The following is a 22,331-nucleotide window of genomic DNA, read 5'->3' as shown; positions in this document are numbered from 1 at the left end:
CCACCGGATCCTAGCTCCAGAATCAACAGCCACTCTGGAGAGCCAAACAGCGGGTTGCCAGCTATGTTTTGAACTTAATATGTTTTTTTCCCTCTTGCAGTACATGTTCAGAAGCCTTCAAATAAAACATGATGCCTTCATTTTTCAAATGGAAGGTGACGTTACATGGCTGCACATTTTGGCAATGCCACATGCATTGAATGCTTTCACGGTTGAAGTGGATCCCTTGTCAAAAAATTTAGAAATACAATTCTTTTTCTTTTTCAGCCCTTGGATTCAACCGACCCTTTGTGAGATATCCGGGTTTTCTGCGGTATCAAATGGTAATTCAACAAGAGCCTTTTCAGAAATAGCTGCTTCATAATCAAGACAAATGACTGGTCATGTTGGTTATGAATGTCGTTCCTCACAAATGCGCTCATTTGCAAGCACATCAATTCGGTATGTGTAAACAAAACCAGGAGATTCTTTCACACGTCCTTGAGGGCACTGAGATTTCTACCTAACAATCCAAATACTCCAGTTTGACCTATGATCTGTGGGTAGGTTTATATCCAGGTTCAATTATCTTCTAATGGAATCTACATACAGGACAAAATAGCATCTAAGCAAGGATGCAGGGATGTTAAATCTGTTGTTCGCAAAAAATGATGCTAGTATGATTTAGAAACACAGCTAATTGGAATTCAGGTCATGTCATCATCAATTTCTGAGACTGGTAAATAATAATGCACTTTATTCTTAATCATGTTTTACATTATTCACAATAGTGAAATCTGCAGATAGGATGTTGCAAACACCATGAGCAACAGATCTCCCAATGATTCTTTTTCCTATCAAATCTACCACACATTTGTCTATGTTACAGAGTCTCAGCCACTTATTGCAGCATCTTCCATTCCATTAAGCCGAAAATATTTCAGCAACGTGGAGGGGCACAGGACTTATTGCAGCATCTTCCATTCCATTAAGCCGAAAATATTTCAGCAACGTGGAGGGAGACAGGACTTCATCTGTGTGCACTGAACATCCAGTGCAGTATTTTACATGCTTAGCATATGGCTGCTTCTCTGTGGCTGAATGCTCCACTTGACAACCAATTTGATGACTATGAAATCTCAAGAAACTTGAATCACACGCAAACTTGGTCAACCATAGCCTGAGCAACATTAAGAACGCACAGATGTTCCCATTTGATGACTATGAAATCTCGTTGAATCACACGCAACCTTGGTCAATCATAGCCTGAGCAAGATTGAGGAATGCACAGATGTTTCCCCCATGCACCAAAGCTCTGCAGCAAAACTAGAAACTCAGTGAGGACTTTGATAAGCAGGAGCTGAAGATGAACCATCTACAATTTGCGTAGCAACCTTTGTCCAACATAAACCAGAAAAAAAAAAAGCCAAAAGAATGAAAACACCATTAACATTACAGTTGCTGTATAAAAGAAGTCATAAATTCAGCAATAATCTGGACAAGACCTGCTAACAACCACATATAGAAAAAAAAGCAGCTTCCACTCCATTATTGCGATATATTTTTGATTTTTAACTATTTCTAGTTATCCAAAGCAAACAACTTTGTGTGAATTTACAGAATATGCTGTATTAATAAGTAAGACCCATCAAAGAAAGCGCCAGAATTACCCCCCAAGGCCAAATTTTATAACACTACGGAGTGACAGATTCAGTAATCAGGTATTTGAAAAATGAAGTAGGTAGAGTCATGACTCATGAACCATCCACATCTTAGACGTTAGTCAGAAGACTTACTCTGGGCTATCTTTTAGTCCATTGTCATTTGCAGCTTTGAGTGATCTCTCATACATCTGCTTCATTGTGTCCTGTAATCAATTACAAGGGTCATAATGTGATAAGGTGTGTGATTACCAAGAAAAAAAATCAAAATCTCATTCCAGCAAATATCATACACGTCATTTGCCTCTGCATGATGATCTCAAAGCCACTCAAGTGGTCTTGAACTGATGAATACTTAAAAGCTAGAAGGTCTGAGAAATGCTGGGATTTTAAAATCAGGAAAGAACTAACTTCCAGCATGGAATGTAATTAAAGCATGAAGATACCCATCCCATGCAATGGTAGTGTAATCATGATTTCAACATGCATATATAATTTCCGCAGAGCAATAAATGGATAGACACATCAAATGATTGGGGTAGAGTTGATTAGTATGATTCAGATCAAAGTTTCAAATACCACTGGAATGAGACAATATGAACGGTATCATACTGTCTCCGCAGGTTTCTGGCACCAATACGCAATGTCAGTATGGGACACTCATTACACTGATACCCATATCGACTGTCTTGGCAAAAAACCTCATACGAGGTTGATATTTACCTCCGAAGTAAGGTTATATTTTAATGCCAACTGGAACAAGCAGCATGTTTTTTTTTTTTTTTTTCAGTTGTGGGGGTGGGGGGGTTGACTAAAGGTTTTCAACCAAAATTGTGACACTGTACAAGGCCAAATTGCACTGATGCAGGAGCATCCAAGGAGTTTGCTTAATTAGCTACTTGTAATATTTGCTTTTGATTAGTTTAATTTATGGTCAGTAATTATGTCTCTTAATAGTAGTCGCATGACTAGCATGTGACTTTTATTTAGTTTGGATGGCTAAGATTAGATGGAGTTATTTATCATCAAGGGCTGAAATTAGAGAGATGCTGCAGTCCTAGCATAAATAAACTTTTAGACTCAAATTAGGCAGCCGTCTTAGTCCTGTTTCAGAAGTTAGTGGTTTGCAAATCCTAAAATCCTTTGTTCTAGTTTTTGTTTCAAGCTTACTGAATTTTAGCCCTTGTTTTGTTGTCTGCTAGCTGTTTTATTTTACTTCCAGCACTACGTCAAAGTGGTATCAGAGTAAAAGGATCCTAAGGTTGCATTAGGATTTTGTTTATAAGCCACGGTTGGACATGATAGAGGAGCAAACAGAATTGGCTCAGATGCAGCGCATGATTGAAGATTTATTTTAGGCTGCACAAGCTTTATCATGGTAGGAACATGTAGGAGTCCATATGGAGAATCCGGAAGGTGATCACAATCTCTTAGACATGCCAGAAGGTGGTCTTGAGGATGAAATGGATGATGAAGATAAAAAACCCTTTCATAATGGATTTGTTAGTCATGTGGTAGGAGGTGGATTGGAAGAGCGATTAATACATGCCCTTGATTTAAATAGTGGTGGAATCCAAAGATTCATATCCCAACAGAATATCCCGTAGGACACCGAGATGGGATACCATCCTATGTGTCAAGACAGGACCGTCCCGCTAGCATCCCAACATCCCGATTGGAACATCTTGAAATATCCTCTATCTCAAGTGTCGGGATGGAGCGGGATGGCAGCGTGTACCGTTTCACGGAAAAACCAAAGCAGCCACATCCCATGAGATTTAAAACCTTGGTGGAATCAAGATTGAAACTACTAATTTTTTGGAAAAGTTGCATGCAGAAGATTATTTAGATTGGGAAGCTAGCCTGGAGAATTATTTCGAATGAAAATCAATGGGAAAAAATAGGAAGGCACTATTTGTTAAGCTTAAATTAAAGGAAACTGTACTTCAATGGTGGAAGAGAGATAAAGGGCAGCATGCAAGACAAGGCAAGCCAAAAATCCACATTGGGAACACATGAAAGCGAAGATGCAAAAGTAATTTTTGCTAGCTAATTATGCAAAGGAATTATATGAGAAATTTCACTTATTGAAGCAAAATAATATATCAGTAGAGGATATACTTCAAAGTTCAAGAAACTTTCTGTGAAACACTTTTTCCCAGTTGATTTTGCAATGGAATTGCATAAGAAATTTCACTAATTGAAGCAAAATAATATGTCAGTAGAGGAATATATTTCAGAGTTTAGTAAACTTTCTATCAGAATTGGTTTAAATGAGACTAATGAACAAATGACTTCCCGCTACCTTACTAGTTTGAATCAATCTATTAAAGATGAGATGGGAGTAGTTTGTTTATTTAATCTTGAAGATGCTTGACAATATGCTTTAGTAACTGAAACATGTGTTGGTTTACGACACAAGGAGACTAATGTATGGTAGGGCTGATGACATCTTACAAAGTGATACTAATGCTATTCGAGGCTCTTGAAACAATCAAACAGCCTAGAGCAGTGGTCGAGAGGTAGTCAACCAACAAAGCAAGTGGGGTTGGAGCATAGCAAATATTGACAAGAGTGACAAGGGAAAGAATGTTGTGCGATATGGAGCACAAAATGGTTCTAGATCTCATGCCTTTAAAGTGGGCAACGGGTCACAAATTCAGTATTTTACTTTTGGTGAAAGGGGACACAACTCTTCTGTTTGTATCTAGCTGAGTTTAAAGAAGCGGAGGAGACTCTAAAGCCTGTTTATGATGAGTATATTGATGAGAATAAGAAGTTGATGTTTGTCCAATTCAAGGAGTCTTTAATGATTCAAAGGATGATGACAACAACGATCAGAGAAGAAGGGAAAGATTGATGGTGGCATAGCATTTTCCAAACACATTTTCTTTGTGGAGGCAAAGTGTCGATCTATTTATCAATAGGGGAAGCATGGAGAATGTTATTTCAAAAGATGCAGTGGAAAAGCTGAAGTTGCGAAAAGCTGAAGTTGCCTCTTGAGAAGCATCTTCATCCCTACAAAATCAGGTGGTAGAAAGGGAAATGAGATACCAGTCACATCCCAATGCTTGGTCAAATTTACTATGGGTGTTGATCTGGATGATGAAGTTTTTTGCGATATTGTGCCAATAGATGTTGGTCATATTCTTTTAGGCAGACCGTAACATAGATCATCATACTAAGCCTAATACTTATTCATTTTATAAAGGTAACAAGAAGCATGGCTCTTAAGGATGAAGTTGTAAAAGAAGCTGCTAGTTCTTCTAAAGGTAATGAGATTAATGGATTTTTATCCGCTAAAAAATTTGAAGCTGAGGGTATATAAATAGGAGTTAAGTATGCTTTGGTTAGCAAACTGGTAAAGGGTGACTAGATTGGAGAATCACATGAACATTCTGTTGAAATTCAGCAATTGTTAAAAGAGTTTGAGCAGTTGGTTAGCGATGATTTGTCACAGGGTTTACTGCCAATGAGGAGCATCCAACATGCCACTGATTTGGTTCCAGAAGCTTCTCTACCAGCTTATTAAATGTTGCCTATGCAACGAGCTGAGATCCAAAGATCAGTTGAGAAATTGCTTGCTAAAGTATTGATGCATGAAAGCAAAAGCCCACGTGTTTATCCAACCTTGCTCCTAAAAAAGATGGTTCTTGGAGGATGTGTGCGGACAGCCATGCTATTGTCAAAATTACCATCAAATAATGATTTCCCATTCCTCGCCTAAAAGACATGCTTGATTAGTTGGCTGGTTCGAGAGTATTTTCTAAGATTGATTTGAAAAGTGATTATCATCAAATCAAATAAAGGAGAGGTGATGATGGAAGACTACGTTCAAAATGCCAGATGGGCTCTACAAGTAGTTAGTGATGCGATTTGGTCTTTTCGAAGCACTGAGCACATTTATGAGGGTCATTACTGAGGTAGTAAAACCTTTCTTGAATTCATTTGTTGTTGTTTATTTTGATGACATTTTAATTGATAGTCAAACCAAAGAGGAGCATTTGATTCAGCTGCACCAAGTTTGAGAGGTACTCCACAGAGAGAAGCTTAGGTAAGCAGGCATGCACGCGTGTGCAACAACACACTCAACCCCAACCCACCTATCCACCTTACCTCCCCACCCACCCACTCGCCCACCCACCCCATGCACGGACAGAGAGAAAGCCAAGTGCTTTACAGCAAGTAAAGCCTGAGTAGACCAAATAAGATTGGGGTACTTTGGATGGCCGACTATTAACTAGGCGTTCAGACACAAAGTTACATCCTTTCACAATCACTCTGAGACTATGAGGTGTCCTGTATCAGTTCGCTAAGCTCCGGCCTATATGTTGCAAATTCAATTCAGGATTTGGTTAGAAGTTACAAGCAAAAAAGCTCTATTGAGAAAATCACAAACTGATGGCAAAAAGGCATTTGCTTCTCCGGACAATATGGCATATGCAAACAGTCAGATGCTCAAATGAAGTAAAATATTGCCACAAGATGTAGGTTGGAGGACACTGTCTGTTAGCCCATAGACTTCTAGGGCACAAAGTTAGTATGGTGATATAGAGCACGTAGTTTGTACAAGACACTGAAATAAAAGCTATAACTATCATTTGGGAAGGGGAGCAATGAAGTTATATGAAAAGGGTAGAAGTTACCTGCAATTTAGTCTCAAAATCCTCAGCTGACCATTGCATCAAATTGTATTCATGATTAAGTTCAAGTTCTCCAACAGCAACCTGCAAGAAAATACAGAAAGGGCAAAGAGATAATATATATAACACTATATTATCTGCAAAAAAAAAAAAACATTAAATACAAATATACAAATCATTAAACTTATTAAGCCCTTCATATTGATAGATGTCCTAATCTTAGCATGTATTTAGAGGTCAACATCGTGCAACATTATTATATATGCTCAAAAGAATGCAAAATTGTATGTGGCTCCTGGGGATTCATAAAGTAAGTTGACCTTAAGGCTGTCAAACAAGCAAGCTGTTTGCAAGCATAGAAAAGCTAATATTTGGCTCAAAACTCATGATATTGGCTCAGTCAACTAATAAACAAGACAAGCTTAAACCATGATTTTAAGCTTGTATTATAGACAATCTGAATGCGAGATGTACCTAGCTCAAATTGATAAATAAAATTAATCATTATGCAACATCTATCAATAAATATAAGTTTAACATAAATAAAAAATAGACACGGCTTGTTTTATTTTGGTCATTGGATCTTGATTTGACAGCTGATTCCTTTTTTGAAGTTTATCCATTAGATGGGTATCTCAAGGCTGGGACCAAGAGACCTAACCTATGTGATATGCAAACCTAATTCACGGCCTCAAATTTTGACTGATGCCCCCTCTCTACTTCATCTTCTACTTTCCTTTCTCCCCCACTCCCTTCTGAATGCGCTTGCTTTTACCACTTCACCACTTAACCCTAACATGATTGATTGTCAGCCAATGTACTCAGGTTCTTGACTGCACAAGATCACTCACCGGTCACCACTATCTCGAAGGACAACATCATAAAAGCAGTTCTCGGCATTTGCCTTCATCCCTCATCCTTTCTCCTCTTCTCAAGGTTGACCCACATCCCACTGCTTCCTTGTTCTGATTTCAAGGCCTTCTCCCCTTTTGAATCTTGTTCCCATCTCTTGAGTCCAGCTGCCACTGATGCCAGTCATCAACTCCTCTGCCCCTAAACCTAACTCTGTCTAAGCATGAGATTTTAAGCCTAACCAAGCTGTCATAGAGCCAGCTTGATTTCAACTTAGTCGAGCTTGAGCTACGCTTTTCCAGCTTGTACAGAGCTCAAAAGCAGAGCATGCCAATTATTGAGCCAAGCTCAAGGTGCCCTTAGTTCACTCAAGTTTTGTTCTTTCACACCCTTAGGTGAGCATAGTATAAGTTGATAAGAAATTTGCAAAATTTGCAAAGCTACGAGGCAGAAGGAAGAAGGGAAGAAAAAAGTAAATTGATAAGATTATGTAGACTAGAAGTGAAGAGAATATGCTTTACATCGGCAGTGAAAGCAAAATTATTAATACTCAATTATGTTGGATAATGAAATTGTTATGGGAATGAATATGGGAGATCTAACACTGCCAGGAGTTAGGAAACAAAGATGCCAAGCCAAGTAGCAGATTTCTCTAACATGGCATGCTTTACAAAGGCGTTGTTCAAGCTCGAGCTTGAGCTCGAGCTAAGCCCAAAGGATACTGTTCAGGCTCAACACTAGTAAGATCTAAGCCAAGCTTCTTACCAAGCCGAGCTGCACCTCTTGTGGTTTTACAAACTTTTAGTGTTCAGCCCAGGTTGATTATCAGCCTTTCTACCCTGGTTTGGGCATAGTTTGTTTCCAAACTGCGCTGAGCCCAAGCTAAGCAATTGTCAAGCCAGTCCAGAGCTGCCCATAAGAAGCATGGACTGTTTGCAGCCCTAGCCATTTTGATCCTTCCATTTCACATATTTATTCCTTGAAATCTAGTTTCTTTTTTTTTTTTTTGAATTAAAAATGTCTCATTTTTGGCTTAAACTCTACATCACTTATAGCCACCTCTGTATATTCTAACAGTCAGTCCAAACAACAAAATACTGTTCTTATCAGACACGCAACTGGTTCCCATTACCTGGGGATTCAATGAAGGTAGTTAATGGTTTGTTATACTTGCTACAATAAAAATCATGAATTTGTACAGGAAAAACTGCTGAAATTGGATTTAAAAAATGCTGATCCATAAACTATAAAAGATGTTGGTACGGTTATCAATACTGCTCATCAAAACATAACAAAAAATGAAGATGATAATTGAAACTAGATATCCATTTTCATCACTAAAGAATTATCTAAACTCTCACAGCAAGAAGCTGGGATGAAGTATGAAAACAAAAAATATTTGGTTATAGCATTGTGAGAGTCTGGGAACAAAAAGAAGTAGACAGGTCATATCAAAGAAACAAATTACTCATACATCATTACAATATCTCTCTCTTTTTCTTTTTGCGTCATAAGCAACAAAATGTGCTCTTTCTAAAAAACTGTATAAAACAAAGAGCATCAAAATACATAAGATCATATTATTCTCATGAATGGTGAAAATCTATTGGTAGTTACAAAAAGAACCAAGTGCATGGTACATTACCCCACCAGCACTAGCTGCCTTTGCTGGAGCAACCAGAACTTTAGCCTTTCTCAGAACATCAATTGCTTGAGGGGTGCAGGGCATGTTTGAACCTACTCACCAAAAGGGAGGACTTAATCCACAGCAAGACAAAGAACAAGCTTGCTACCATGATCTAGTACCTTTAAATTTGATGACAATTCATACCTTCTATTAGAATGCGGCAACCAGAATTAACTAAAGCAACAGCATCAGGTTGGTCTATTTCATTTTGTGAAGCACAGGGGAATGCAATGTCACAGTGTTCATTCCAAGGCTTTGCATCCTCGACATACTTAGCCTGTGCATGTGATTTCAAATAGTCTCTGTTCCATGACATTTTTTAAAAAAATCAACACCATATTTCAGCAAACTGACGTGGTAGGAAAATGTGAAATACATATGAAAGTAACATGTCCGCACCTCAAGCTTCTTTGTTGAGCTTTGATGTCTCTAAGCAGTGAAAATTTGACATAATCAAATCCCTCTTCATCTAATAGGTAGCCCTTAGAATCTGCAAAAAAGCATGAGAACAAAACATTATGTATGCATTTAATGGTATGAAATCTCCACAAAAATTCCTAAGTTTTTTCTACATTAGTATTCAGAAAAAGTATTAGGCAGTATTATCTTTGACCAGACCATAAGGACTGGGCAAAATTTCACAAAGCAAATTTCTTTAGCATTTCTGATGGGGACATGGGATATATACCTCAACTTCGTTGCAGGAAAAGACAAGTCATCCCAGGACACTATCTAGTCATTGGCTGACATTGGAATTACCGCTAATCGGCCTTTAAATTAAGCATAACAGAGATGAGACTTTTGCAGAAATTATAAGCTGACACATGAGGTTCGTCCATTCATTTCTGAAAATCATGAGGACAAAGATCCCAAAAAACTGAAACGGCTTTTGCACTATTTATGAAATTTGTGGTCTCAGAGAACCTGAGAAAAAAAAACTGATATAAGCAGGATGCCAATTACCTAGCACTCTGCAAGAAGTAATTAGATAGGCTTTGGCTTTTACACTGTCACACATGCAGTCTACCCCCATCTAGGACAAGTTCCAAACTAAAGAGAAAATAAAAATGACAGGGAACCAAGATTAGCAAAAAAAACCAAAGACAATGTGAATGGTAAACTCCAGGACGTCAATTGTAAATATTCCAACACTGGGCTTTTCTCGGACTGCCAGTGAGCGTAAGAAATTTCTTTATTAGGAAGTCAAGCAATCAATTCAAATCAGTAGTTGGAATAGAGAATGCTGTAGAGAATACTGCTTTACCATGCACTTGTTAAGGGGGTTATCAGTTTACATTCCAAAAATATCTGAAACTCCATGAATAACACTTTCTCATCCAAGCAATGTTCACAAGTTGCTTGTAGGTACCTGATATAGTAATAGGGATGGCACCACAGGATAGGAGTTTCTCCAAGACATGCATTGCTATCTTGCCAGCACCACTAACAACACATCTGTGGACAAGAAGATTACAGTGACTACTATAGTCCAAATCTAGGACACAGAAGTGCGCGCATGAATACCATCATTTGGCAAGTGATGAATTGAGACATTTCCATGCCTAAAATAAAACCATTCAATCATTTATGACCACATCAAAGATGAAAGTGAATTTTATAAAAATGCTGCCACTTATAAAAGACACTATTAGATCCATGGAAAGAAGGTTTGGATGGTCTGATTATCATCAAATTACTATATTATCTTAGATATTCATTGCTACGCTTAGAACCATCGATGATGAAGTCATTGAAACATAACAGTCAGATCTGATAGGAAGACAATCAGACATATATTCAGCTCCCCTTGACTCGAAGATGCACAAAGATTTCGTTGATCTGAGCAATAAGATACTGCAATAAACCACTGTATCATTTGTTTACACCTTTTACGTCAACAACATGTAATTTTTAGGGCATCGCTACACAACTCGGACTGGAATCTGATTTAAAGTGCATCTTCCAGGCTCAATCTAATTATCACTAGGTCAACTTCCTTTATACCAGAAAAAGAAGGATCTTAGAAATGAATCCAACCTAAACATGACCCACTCGTATCATGTTTGAGTCCACATTGGTAATTAAAATTTTAGATAAGAGATTTGATTCCACAATGTGTCACCAAATACCAATCCACACTTGCAGCCCCAAAAATTTCTGAGGGCATTACATTACCTCGTTATGCACCTTTCATTGGGGCACATGTGACAGTAGTAAACAAAGCCTTGGTTCAATCAAAAATATATATTCACCAATTACCACTTCGTTTCCCCATATTATGGTCACATTTATTAGGATTTAGTGCTTCAATGCAGTCATCCATTACATGAGAGGCCATACACAAACTAAGGTCACAACAAGCTCCCCCTATCAGCCAACTGGACCTACAAGTCAAGAGTGAAATGCATAAGCACTTACACAAAAGTCACACCTATCAAAGGAATGCTTTTGGCTTTTTAGAAAATCTTTGCCTTTAGCTGCCAAGATTATCCAGCAAACTTGTCAAACTACATGTAAAACCCAACATTTGAGTTTAGGGTGTTAGGTAGCATATATTGTTCTGTGTGAAACTTGTGCATGCTATGCAAATAGCAAGCTTACCATTATGTGACCAAATAACCTATATTATGTGTATATATTCTGCAATTGCCCGTGGTGCCCATGCAATGCAGTTGCATCATAATTAGTCCTACTCTTAAAAGTAATAGTGTAAAAGGAGTATAAAGGTTTTAGCATCAGCCTAAAACCCAGACTTATAAGCTTCATGGAGCTGAGCCATAGATTACAAAATCAGCCTAAAAATACTTTTTTTTTTTAAAAAAACTTTGTGCCTCCCTCCAATTACAATATAACCAGAAAAAAACTATTGACAATATTTCGAATGACACTTCCAAAGATTCTTAAAAATGACAAGGAAAGAAAACTAAACCAAAACCTTCCAAAGAATGTAACTGTTTATTACAAGGACTTCTCAATCAAATAAAAAACTGTGATTCTATTCCATGTTTTTCTAGTTCTTGAAAATGTAAAAAAAGTGAACCAAAAAATCACAGTTCAAATGTTCATGATTATGTATCAGAAATTGATGTTGATAAATATCAATTTGAGCAAGATCTCAAAATTAAGAAAAATGGTAAAACACCCAAAACCACTTCGATCCTGATTACATATGAACTACCCTGAATCCAGTCTGTAACTGATTAGCCATTACAACTAATCTAACTCAAACATGACTTCTAAAAACCTAAAAGACAATTTTTAAAAGAATAATAAACTCAAAATAGGATTCTTAAAGATTCTGATCAAAAAGTTTCTGTGACTGGTAAAGCAACTGACTCTTTAAGATCTTCCTATTTCACCCTCTTTTGCTAGAGATGTCTAGAGCATCTGTATGTTCTTTTTGATTTCTAGCAGTTTCAATGAGATCCCAAAACAACAAATATACCTATTACATGAAGAAACAACAAGATTGAATATATGGAAGCATAAGTCAATATGCAATTATTGTTTATATCATTGTCAAAATTATGAATGACTAAAAAGAGTGGGAAATAAGATAAAAGAAACAAATCCCAGAGAACCAATTCAGCTCATGCTAAGAAGGTTAGTATTGAGGCTAATGTCTCTTTGCAATCACAAGCAAGAAAATCTTGAAAAAGACAGACAATGTGCAAGGTCTTCATCAATTTAAACACAAAGATGTATTAGAAAATGAATATGGAGGGTGCAGAGAGGGGAGAGTGTGTAAAGTATATTTTGATGATCTTGAAGTGGCAAAAGTTCTCAATTTGGACCCTTTTCTTCTCTCTTATAAAGTTACTTATACCAAAACTCCACTTACAAATAACACAATAAAAAAAAAGTTTTATGCATGTACCTCTTACGAAGTTAATTATACCAAAACTTCACTTGTATAATTTTAAAAAAAAAAATGACAAAAAAAATTTATGTATGTTTGTCTCTGCATGCACATGCGCATGTGCGGAAGTGTGTCATTTCTGTGAACAGGTCTGAGTGATTCGGAAACCTTGATCCTTTGAGTTCCTTATTCATATCTGCCAGAATAAGACGCGCAAAGAAAACCTGTGGAAACATTAGGATTTTTGAGATTGCTGGCATAAAAAACATAAAATATGCACTACAGTTATTGGAAGAGAATTTAGGAACAAACATCAAGCCATAATAATGTACCAGTCCATATCCCGTAGCTTCAGTTCGAAGACTAGAACCTGACCAGTAGATCTTTGGTCCTGTAAAACTTCCCTGCATAAGCATAACAATGGAATCTAAAGACGAGCCAGCCAAAAGTACTTTTGAAAGACACACACAAACACAGACTTCAGTTAATCAGGCATTTTATGCGAGAAAAGAAAAGCTCTACAAGAAGTATTAAAAGGTAACACAAGCACAAGTTTACAAAGCTCCAATGTGCCTATTTATTTGTAATACAATGCAATATAGCTAATAAACCAATTAAACATCCATATGTCACAGAGTACATCTATTTGAGGCTTAAAATTAACATGAATCATGAAATTTTAATGCATGAAAAATACAGTATGCATAACCAATTAGCCTCAGTGCACCTTCCATTTACTCCTGAAGTTTCTTAAATACCTGAAACTGACCAACAATGCGTCTATACTGCCCAAAGAGGTATCCCATTTCCCTTGGACTCACACCCATATCTTCGGCAGGAAGATCCTAAAATGAACATTATAAAAAACATGAAATGGTGCATTCAGGGAACCATTTGACAAGTTTACCATATGAATCTGCTGACTGCTGGATTGATTGAAACAAACAAAACATATTTAAGGCATTTGTATTACCTGATCAGGCCCCAAATATCGATATAGCTCGTTTATAAAGCTTTGACAAAAACGCATTATCTGCCATCATGGCATACACTTGACAAATCATCCGACAGTGTAAACAATACACACTTAATAAAGAAATTAACACTATATGGGCAATACCTCACTCTCGCTTTTTCCTTTTGGATCAAAATCACTCCCTCCCCCAGCACCTCCAAGTTTATATGGTGATAGAGCATTTTGCATAGTCTGCAGAAAAGCAAAAAAGTCACTAACAGCTAGAATGTCTACACCATGCATATATGTGACAGAACAACAATTTCACTTTTCAAGTGTACTTGACCTTAACATCCATATTGATGACAAAGCCAACTATCATTATAATTTGATAAATATTTTTGGAGATAATGAAGATGGAAGCACAAAGATATGCAAAATTTCCTAAAGTTATTGCGCTTGCATTTTGATGCAGTGTGAAGTGGGAAGGGCAACTCTCGAAGTCAAACACATCAATTAAAAGGAAACTGGATTGAAGAACCCTTTGTTCATGGAAAAAGCTCTCTCCAAAAAACTTCTATTAACATATAATACTCCACCAGGTCTCCTTACAATAGACCAACCCGATACAGAAAATCACATTAGAAATAGGAAAACATACTAAAATTATTTAACCCAAAACATAAAGCCTCGATGGAAGTCAGTGATGCCTCTAATGGAAAATTTGCTAGAAAATCAGGCAAAAACCTCTGTATCCCATTTGCATGCATGCTCATTCATGAACCAGAAATAAAATTCAATTATTTGATTGTCAAAGTCTTTGCCTGCAAATCCACTAGCTCAAAGCTTGGATGGCCCAGCTGGTCATAATATCTGCTGGTTGTACTCTGTGCTGCATCATACTTAGTAGGCTCACTCTATTAGATATAAAGGAAAAAAAGGGTCTGCTGTAAATGAAGGGAGAAGGTATCAATGATGTTGATAACTATCTTAACCAAAGGTGAAGATAAAGACTGGGTTTTCTGAATCCTTCTCCAATGAAGTGGTCTTTTACAACCACTTCTTTTTGCAAGGGGAAAGCAAGGTCAATTTCAAACAGAATACTTATCCATTTACAAGGATTAGAAGGTGATGGCAGACAATAAGGTCAATACAAATCTGCAAGGTGGGAAAAGGAGAGAAAATAAGTTGTCCCTGCCTTGGGAAGAAAATCCATAGCAAAAAAGATGCAGGTCTCTTTATGCTCTCAGATACTCCTCAGATATAATTTTCAAATGATCCAATAAGCTCCTCTGCTTGAAGCTCATACTTTAAATGGATGTAAAAATAATGCAAAATAATATAAAATAATGTAACATTATTTCAGTTTTCTTGTTAGAACCTTCTTACTCTCCTTCCAGATTTCCCAACTTAAGGCTCAAGAAATTGGCTTTAAGCATGAATTTGGGGACCTGAAAGAGTCCAAGTCATTTTAGGATAACAAAACTGAAATCCCAGCAGGCTTGGCCCTGTTCTAGCCTTCTATTAGAGCTCTTTATATGCTACTCGTATTTATTACACTTAAAAACTAATGCACTGAAAGATCTTAGCTTATTGGTGGATTTAGATTAGTGTGGAACTTGAGTTACATACGCTATACATAACTTACTCTTAACACATGAACTCTAAGCTAAGCCAGACATGATAAATAATAAGCTGGGCAAGCTTAACCACAATAAATAATTGTTAACATCATGATTCGCCGTACCGGACCGAACCACCTAGTACGAGACGTACCGAGCCGGACCGGTCCCTTACCGGTCCAGTTCGGGCCTTTTTTTCGGAACACAACCCCGAACCGCACCAAACCGCCCGGTTCGGTGCGGTTCGGGCCCATACCGCCCGGAATCGGGGGGTATGGCTCGGTTCTGGACCGGTTCGGGGTGAACCGAACCGTACCGCCCAGGGAAAGGGGAGGAGGGGGGAAGGTGGGGGCCTTTTCACATGGTTGGGGGGAGAGAGGAGGGAGAGAAATGGGCGTGGCCTACTTCACATGGGGGGAGGGCCTGGTGCTTTAATAAGCACCAGGCCTTCGGTGTTCTTTGAGAGTTCTCAGAGAACACCCATGGCCGTGGGCAACTTAATCGTTGAGATCTCCAAAAAATTAGAAAAGAAGGCAAAATTTCGTGAAATTAGAGGAGTGATTTGAGAAGAGGCTGATCTTTGATCGGAGGTAAGATAATCTGTTATTTTGTTAGTAAATATTTTTTTTTGTTTTTGTTGTTAGAAATAGGATAAAAATGAGATAAAATAAAAATAGGAGAAAATCATGCCAAAATCTTATGATTTTGGTATGATTTAATTATATGTGATAGATCTTTGGAAGATCTACACGATGACATCAAAATTAATAATTTTTGTTAATTATATATTTTTTAAATATTTTTAAATATTTATTTATTTAAAAATTAAAAAAAATTAGAGTTTGGGAATCATGTTTAGAATGATTCAAGCTACTTAAATCTAATTTCAATTTTTTTTTCAAATATTTAAAATTAAAAAATTATTTTTTTAATTATTTAAATTAAAAAATTTAATTATAAAATAAAAAATATATAAAAATAGTGTTATATTTTAATTAATTTAAAAATATTATTTGAAGCATATAACATATTTATTTTAAATTTATAAGTTTTAAAATAATTATTAAAATTATATATAATTATTTTAATTATCATTAAACTATCGTGTTTTGTTATACTTGCATATATTTTAATTATATATATACTGCGGATGATCTTGCACGTGAAGTAGGACCCATGGATGTATCTGGATCATCCCGCATTATGGATCCTATTATCCACAGCCACCTTATGATCCATATGCATATAGTGCATCCGAGGCATCATCTTCTAGTGGTTACTATCCTATGCAGCCTGGAGCATCTTACGAATCAGATTTTACTACCGACCGTACCATCATCTCGAGGATACTTCTTAGAGTCAGAATTTTAGCGAGAGATCTGAGATGTCTTACAATCCAGAGAGGATGCCTTATAGGATGATGAATATTCGAGAGTACGGCGCAGCTTGGCTAGAGGGTTGGACTGATATCCCTTCAAACTATATTGATGATCCAGACATCTACGAGCGTCACAGACACTCGACAAGAAATTAAATGCAAAGTGCATCTTAAGGTTCGTATATCAGTTATTGCGCTTTGTATTTAAATATTTACATACATTTTAATGCGTATTTTATATATTTTTTCTTTAGTTTTAAGATGACATAGTTGAAATATAATGTAAATAAATATATGTTTGAAATTTTGGATCAAGAATCTTTATACTGCAACCTAACTCCAAATTGAACCCAAATATGTCAATAATATGCAATATAATGCCATATTGAAGTTGTATTTATCAATTATTAACTTCAAAAATTCAAAAAAAAATTGAAAATCGAAAAAAATATTATGTACTGATACCAGACCGGTACGCCTAGGCATACCGTGTGTCGGTACGGTACGATATCGGTACCATACCGTACCGGTCCGGTACCGGCACGCCGTCCGGTACCGGTACAGCAAACCTTGGTTAACATTCTTAATTTTAATTTCAAATTTTTGCTTTTGCAGTTTCAACATATTTCGACATAGAAAACCACAGGGAAATAAATGTTAAATTTTGATATGAGATTTGCTAAAAATTTTAGACAAAGGAATGTGAAATCCTAATTGAGCCACAGCTGGAGCACAGGACTCCAGTACCTGCCAAAAGCAGCTGAAGGTCAATTAGTATTGTTCAAAGACTGAGCCAAGATACGTCCTAACTGAGCTGGCATATCATCAGATAATTGGCACCCCTAAATACTGAATTAAAGGCGGAACCAACTGGAGAATCAGATATTTTCTACCAACTCAGATCTACCTAGTGTATCTGTCAATTTATCAGTGAAGCTAACGCACTAGCAGCAATAATATTTAGCAGAATATCAACAACTAGGATAAGATAGAAACTTTTAAGCTATAAAAAGGACCTGTTCAAAAGCAAGAAACTTGGCAATGCTTAGGTTCATGGATGGATGAAAACGAAGGCCACCCCTGCATGGACCCAGAACCTGGCTGAATTGCACACGGAAGCCTCGGTTCACATGCGTCTCTCCCTTGTCATCAACCCATGGCACTCTGAAGACTATTGCTCGCTCAGGTTCTAACAAGCGCTCCAAGATGTGAACATACCTAAAAAAGTAACAGGAATATTTTTTGTAACTTAAAGGTATTATTTATCATAAAACCTTTTAACCCCAAGAGGAAGTCTTATATTGGAACTAATTATCTTATTCTTCTATAAACTGTACTGGTGACTTATATTGGAAAAAGAAACTTACTGAGAGTTCTTCGACAATACACGATCTAAAGAATGAACCACCTCTTGCACAGACTGTATAAACTCAACTTCGTGAGGATCCCTTCTCAATACAGATTCAAGAATCGACCCAGCACTCTTCAACATTAAGTCTGTTTCCACGCCACAGTAAAAACAACAAACTATAATTTAGTATGGCATGAGGACAAAATCAGCTATTTCAATTTATTTAATAAAGTAGCATCTAGCTCTGATGTTGACTAAATTTATGTGAAAGTCTGCTACATTAACTCCTTGATTAATATAGGACAGATGATCTTTCAGTTGTTGCATTATGAAGACGATGATGAACAGCATTAAGAAGAAAAAAACCTGAAATCTCTTTTCCATATAGCTTGTACACTATCACACTAGAACAAGAACTGGATATGACTCAATAACTTTATAATGCTTTGAATTAAAAGCAAATATTGGATGTGCTCTTCCAAGAATATACAGCAACAGATAATGTGGGAAATCAAATATTAAGACATAAACAAAGATGTATCAAGAAGTTACAACTCACTTTGAAGACTAACGATATATTTGCACAAAGAACTTCAAATTTTTCAGAAAATGAAAAAGTAGTGCAACGTCCCAGAGTACATGTCAGCATATGGTTCACATGATGAATACCAAAATTAAAGGGTTCTTGCCTTTGAATATAGATAGCAGTGTAAAATTGGAAAGGGAAAGAAAAGGACCATGTTGTTGAAACATTGGGTAAGGTGTCAGTTTGTTCCGGTCAACATACTTTTTTCCTATATTTTTCCTATGATAGAGGATACAAAACCATTGCAATATTGCATCCAACTAATATCCAACATATTCCTAACATATTTATGTTAATGTGAATCATTTGTTGGTCTTACTATAATGAAAACAAGTTAGTATTCCATGTTAGGTTGGAGCACTATTTTTACAGTCTAAAGAGGAAAGAGATTTAGCTACAAAAACATAGGCAGTTATGAACATATAATTAGGGGGAAGATGGGAACTTGGGAAGTGTTCATGCTATTTAGGAAATGAAAAGAAGAATAAATATAAAAGAGTGGTCAAAATGGATGGTCGAACTAACCTTGACATGTAAGACTGAACAATAAATGGGAAGGCAAGAGATGTTCCATGTGAGGTTTAGGAATAATGAAGCTACTAATTCATATTTTGAGAAAACATTGTTCCAAAGAGAAATTTCCCTTTATGTTATTCGTATCATACAGTATAGCCTTTGATCCTGGTGCAGAACTTGGTGTAAGAACCATATGTGGTAGATCTTTTGATCATCAGGTTGAAAGGGCAAGAACAGGAATATGGTGTAAGAATCCGATGAGGACTTTGAATAATATGAAAAAATCAAGAAAGTGAGCATTTTCCCTTGACCTTGGATGGGCGAGATTGGAAAGCTTGCCGAAGAAACAGGAAAATGTGCTATGTCATATCTTATTGTGTCACTGCTAGATTTTTTTCCCCCCGATTAGTGACCAGATTGTGTCTGATTTACTAAGGGTTATGAAATTTATTTTCTACAATGTTCAAGCATTCATTTGTATTGCTATCTTTCATCAGAATTAAGCTTAAGGATATGACGACAAAGTTAAAAGCCCACTAAATTGATCAGAAAATTTCTACTGGATGACTGAGAGGAATCATCCCTCACTGCTTCCATTACACATGGAGCATTTAGCATCCTAAGCTTCAAAGGGTTATTAAATGAAAAAAATAAGCCTGCTAATTAGTACTAAAAAGTTAGGGCATTAACCAAGTTAACTGTTTGCTTATCGACTAGGTGAATACAAGCCTGCTATTAAGTAATACTTAACTCAAAAAATCAGCCCATACAGATGTAATCTATTTGTAACTATAACCTACAGAGGCACTGCAACAACAAGAATAAGTATAAAAATAAGGGCATACACAGGAAAAAAGGTATAGTGACCTTTTATATAGACAGGCCTCTCAATAGCGGGCAGACACTTGTCCTTGGATGCCATTTGAAGACGAAGAGCCTCCTTGTGGAGCAAGCTATTATTGTGTTCTTCCAACGCACTCATCTGCATATTTCTACTCCCCTCATTCCCATATGGATTCCTCCTATGCTTCCTCCCATACTCTCTACAAACAGAACAAAATATTCTATTCGTGCCATCAATGGAATCTACATAAGCCCATTTGTAGGTGTCCGCCCACTCTTCCCTCCACTTTTTCACCACCTTCTTCTTCCTCTTTGCCTGCGGCAGCTTCACAAGCTCCTGCTGTTCTTCATTATGGGCCTGAGAGGCCAAAATAAGCTGTTTGTGGTCTTCTTGCTCCTCTGGAGCAGCAGATTCTTGCATGGGTACACCAACAAGAGTGGTGCTGGAAAATGCAGGATCATCGTCACCAGGCCCTATCTCTAAATCAATTTCCTCACCTATCCCCCTCACCACCAGATGATGGCGCTGGGCCTGGCGAAGGAGGTTGATCTCATCCATCGTGGAGTTTATCTCTACACCCCTCCCCGATGCCAGCATTCAGTCTAACAAATTCACCCACGTAAGAGAGCAACGGCCCTAATATCCTCGCAACCAAATAATTTATAGCTCTGATAACCTTACTGGAAAAGTTAGCTCAAGTATTCAAGAATGCGATAAATAGATAACAATATTCGGTCTTCACGACGCCCACTTCTTCTCTCTTCCTGTATCCACACAAACCTAGGTTTACTGACTCTGTTACAGAGGTGAACCTTTGTATACCTCGAAAAATGAACGGGAAATAACAAATTGATTGCGAGCGAAAGAATTCAGTCTATGAAACAAGAACGAATCTTGACAGCATTTCCTATTTTCCATACACAGAAGAAGTATAACTACGGCTTTCTCGGTTCAAATCGAAAGAATGGATCGGAATTACCGCTCCTTGGAGCCAAGAACCCACCACAAACCCTCGCTCGATCATCCACATCCCAAGAAACCTGAAATCCTCCTCGATTCGAACCCGACTTCCTTAGCGACTGATGGTGCTAAAGATTTCCACTGAATCAGAAGCGAGTAATCATTCAAGAAAACCTAGAAGCAAGAATGAAAGGATGAAATAGGAAAATAATGCGAGATTTTGAGAACGGGTCCGGGTCGAAGTCGTGGGAGAGAGGAAATACGTACCTTCTTGGAATTCAAATACGAGAGAGGGAAGAACGGGACTCGGACTTGGGGTTTTTATCGATAGCGCCCATACTCTCCCAAACTCCTCTCCGCGATACCGCCCTCGGATGGACTTCCCTCTCCCCTGCAGTCGCGTGCTGGTTCGTGAGCCGTACGTACGCATTTATTAATCCTACCATTGTATCTTTTCCAAACTGACCGCTTAAAAAATATATGCGATATTTAAAATTTCCCGTTCGTGGCCGTTGCGCGTCGCATGCGACCGTTTTGAGTCATGCGCTAGGTTAACAGGGAAGGTGAGATGGCTAAGATACCTTTAGGTCGCATATATTAACTAATTTTTAATAAAAACTGTTTGGTTTGAAATTAAAATAGGAATGAAAATGAGAATAGAAATGATTTGAAATCAGAGTGATTAAATTTTTTGAAATATTTGATTCGTGACTGGAATCAAAATCGAAATCGAAATTGGAATGAAAAATTGAATCCATAGAGGAGAGTAAAGATTGAGTTCTATATAAATTGATCCATTTTCAATTCACTCCATAATCAAAATCGAAATGGAATTCCTCCCAATCAAATGGTTGGAATGAAAGTCACCCATTTCGATTCCAGACCCCCATTCCCCCCAACCAAACATCGTCTAAATTTATTGAAATAAATAATTTAATTAATTCAATAAAAAATCATATTAAGGCTCCTCACCATATATATGTCATAATCCTCTGTATTCCATGCCCCACACCCCAATCAAATTCATATATTTTTTAATTAAAGATAATTAATAAGATAAAAATGAAACGAGTTACATAGAAGAAGTAAAGTATCGAAAAGATTTTGAGAACTTGCCCGGCTTTACTTGAAGTAATGACTAGAGATCGATGGCATGGAGTTGTGTTTCTCTTTTAATTAAAAAAATCAAAGACTTACATAAATACCTCATAATCGCTCATTGAAATATATTTACATCCGCCTTCAGACTCTTTAACAAATTATAGGATTCAGTAAAGAAGAGATTTCTCATGGTACATACAACAACGACTGCACTTGAAGAATCAAATAAATAAATCAAAATGACTAGGATATTATTTTCTAAGCCAAATGGGTAGAGGAAGTCATAAACATTAAATTATCAAATAAAATAATTGTATGGATGAACTTATTTCAACGG

At 37.0% G+C, this 22,331-nt stretch overlaps 1 protein-coding gene across 9 annotated transcripts; it reads right to left on the bottom strand.

The window, feature by feature from the left end:
- Positions 1–716: 716 nt before the first annotated feature.
- LOC105038023 (uncharacterized) lies at positions 717–21,317 on the bottom strand. 9 transcript variants are annotated; one of them, XM_010913732.4, is made up of 17 exons: positions 21,161–21,317; positions 20,913–21,034; positions 19,957–20,697; positions 18,004–18,133; positions 17,653–17,854; positions 13,802–13,888; positions 13,655–13,714; positions 13,440–13,526; positions 13,014–13,085; positions 12,850–12,905; positions 10,192–10,277; positions 9,222–9,312; positions 8,967–9,124; positions 8,781–8,872; positions 6,287–6,367; positions 1,776–1,846; positions 717–1,294 (listed from the first exon to the last, which is right to left on the bottom strand). In XM_010913732.4, the coding sequence occupies exons 3-17, from the start codon at positions 20,528–20,530 to the stop codon at positions 1,219–1,221; spliced, it is 1,923 nt and encodes a 640-aa protein (XP_010912034.1). In that variant the 5' UTR covers positions 20,531–20,697; positions 20,913–21,034; positions 21,161–21,317; the 3' UTR covers positions 717–1,218. The 9 variants fall into 9 exon arrangements, 7 of the variants coding, with proteins under 7 accessions (XP_010912034.1, XP_010912026.1, XP_010912018.1 ...); XM_010913724.4 differs by having other exon boundaries at positions 20,854–21,067; positions 21,161–21,316; XM_010913716.4 differs by having other exon boundaries at positions 20,913–21,067; positions 21,161–21,316.
- Between the last annotated feature and the right edge of the window lie 1,014 nt (positions 21,318–22,331).

This window comes from Elaeis guineensis, chromosome 2 (genome assembly GCF_000442705.2).
Source record: "Elaeis guineensis isolate ETL-2024a chromosome 2, EG11, whole genome shotgun sequence".
NCBI classification, from domain to species: domain Eukaryota; kingdom Viridiplantae; phylum Streptophyta; class Magnoliopsida; order Arecales; family Arecaceae; genus Elaeis; species Elaeis guineensis.
Note: the sequence above shows the minus strand (reverse complement) of the source record. Positions and strands in the feature narration are given on the sequence as shown.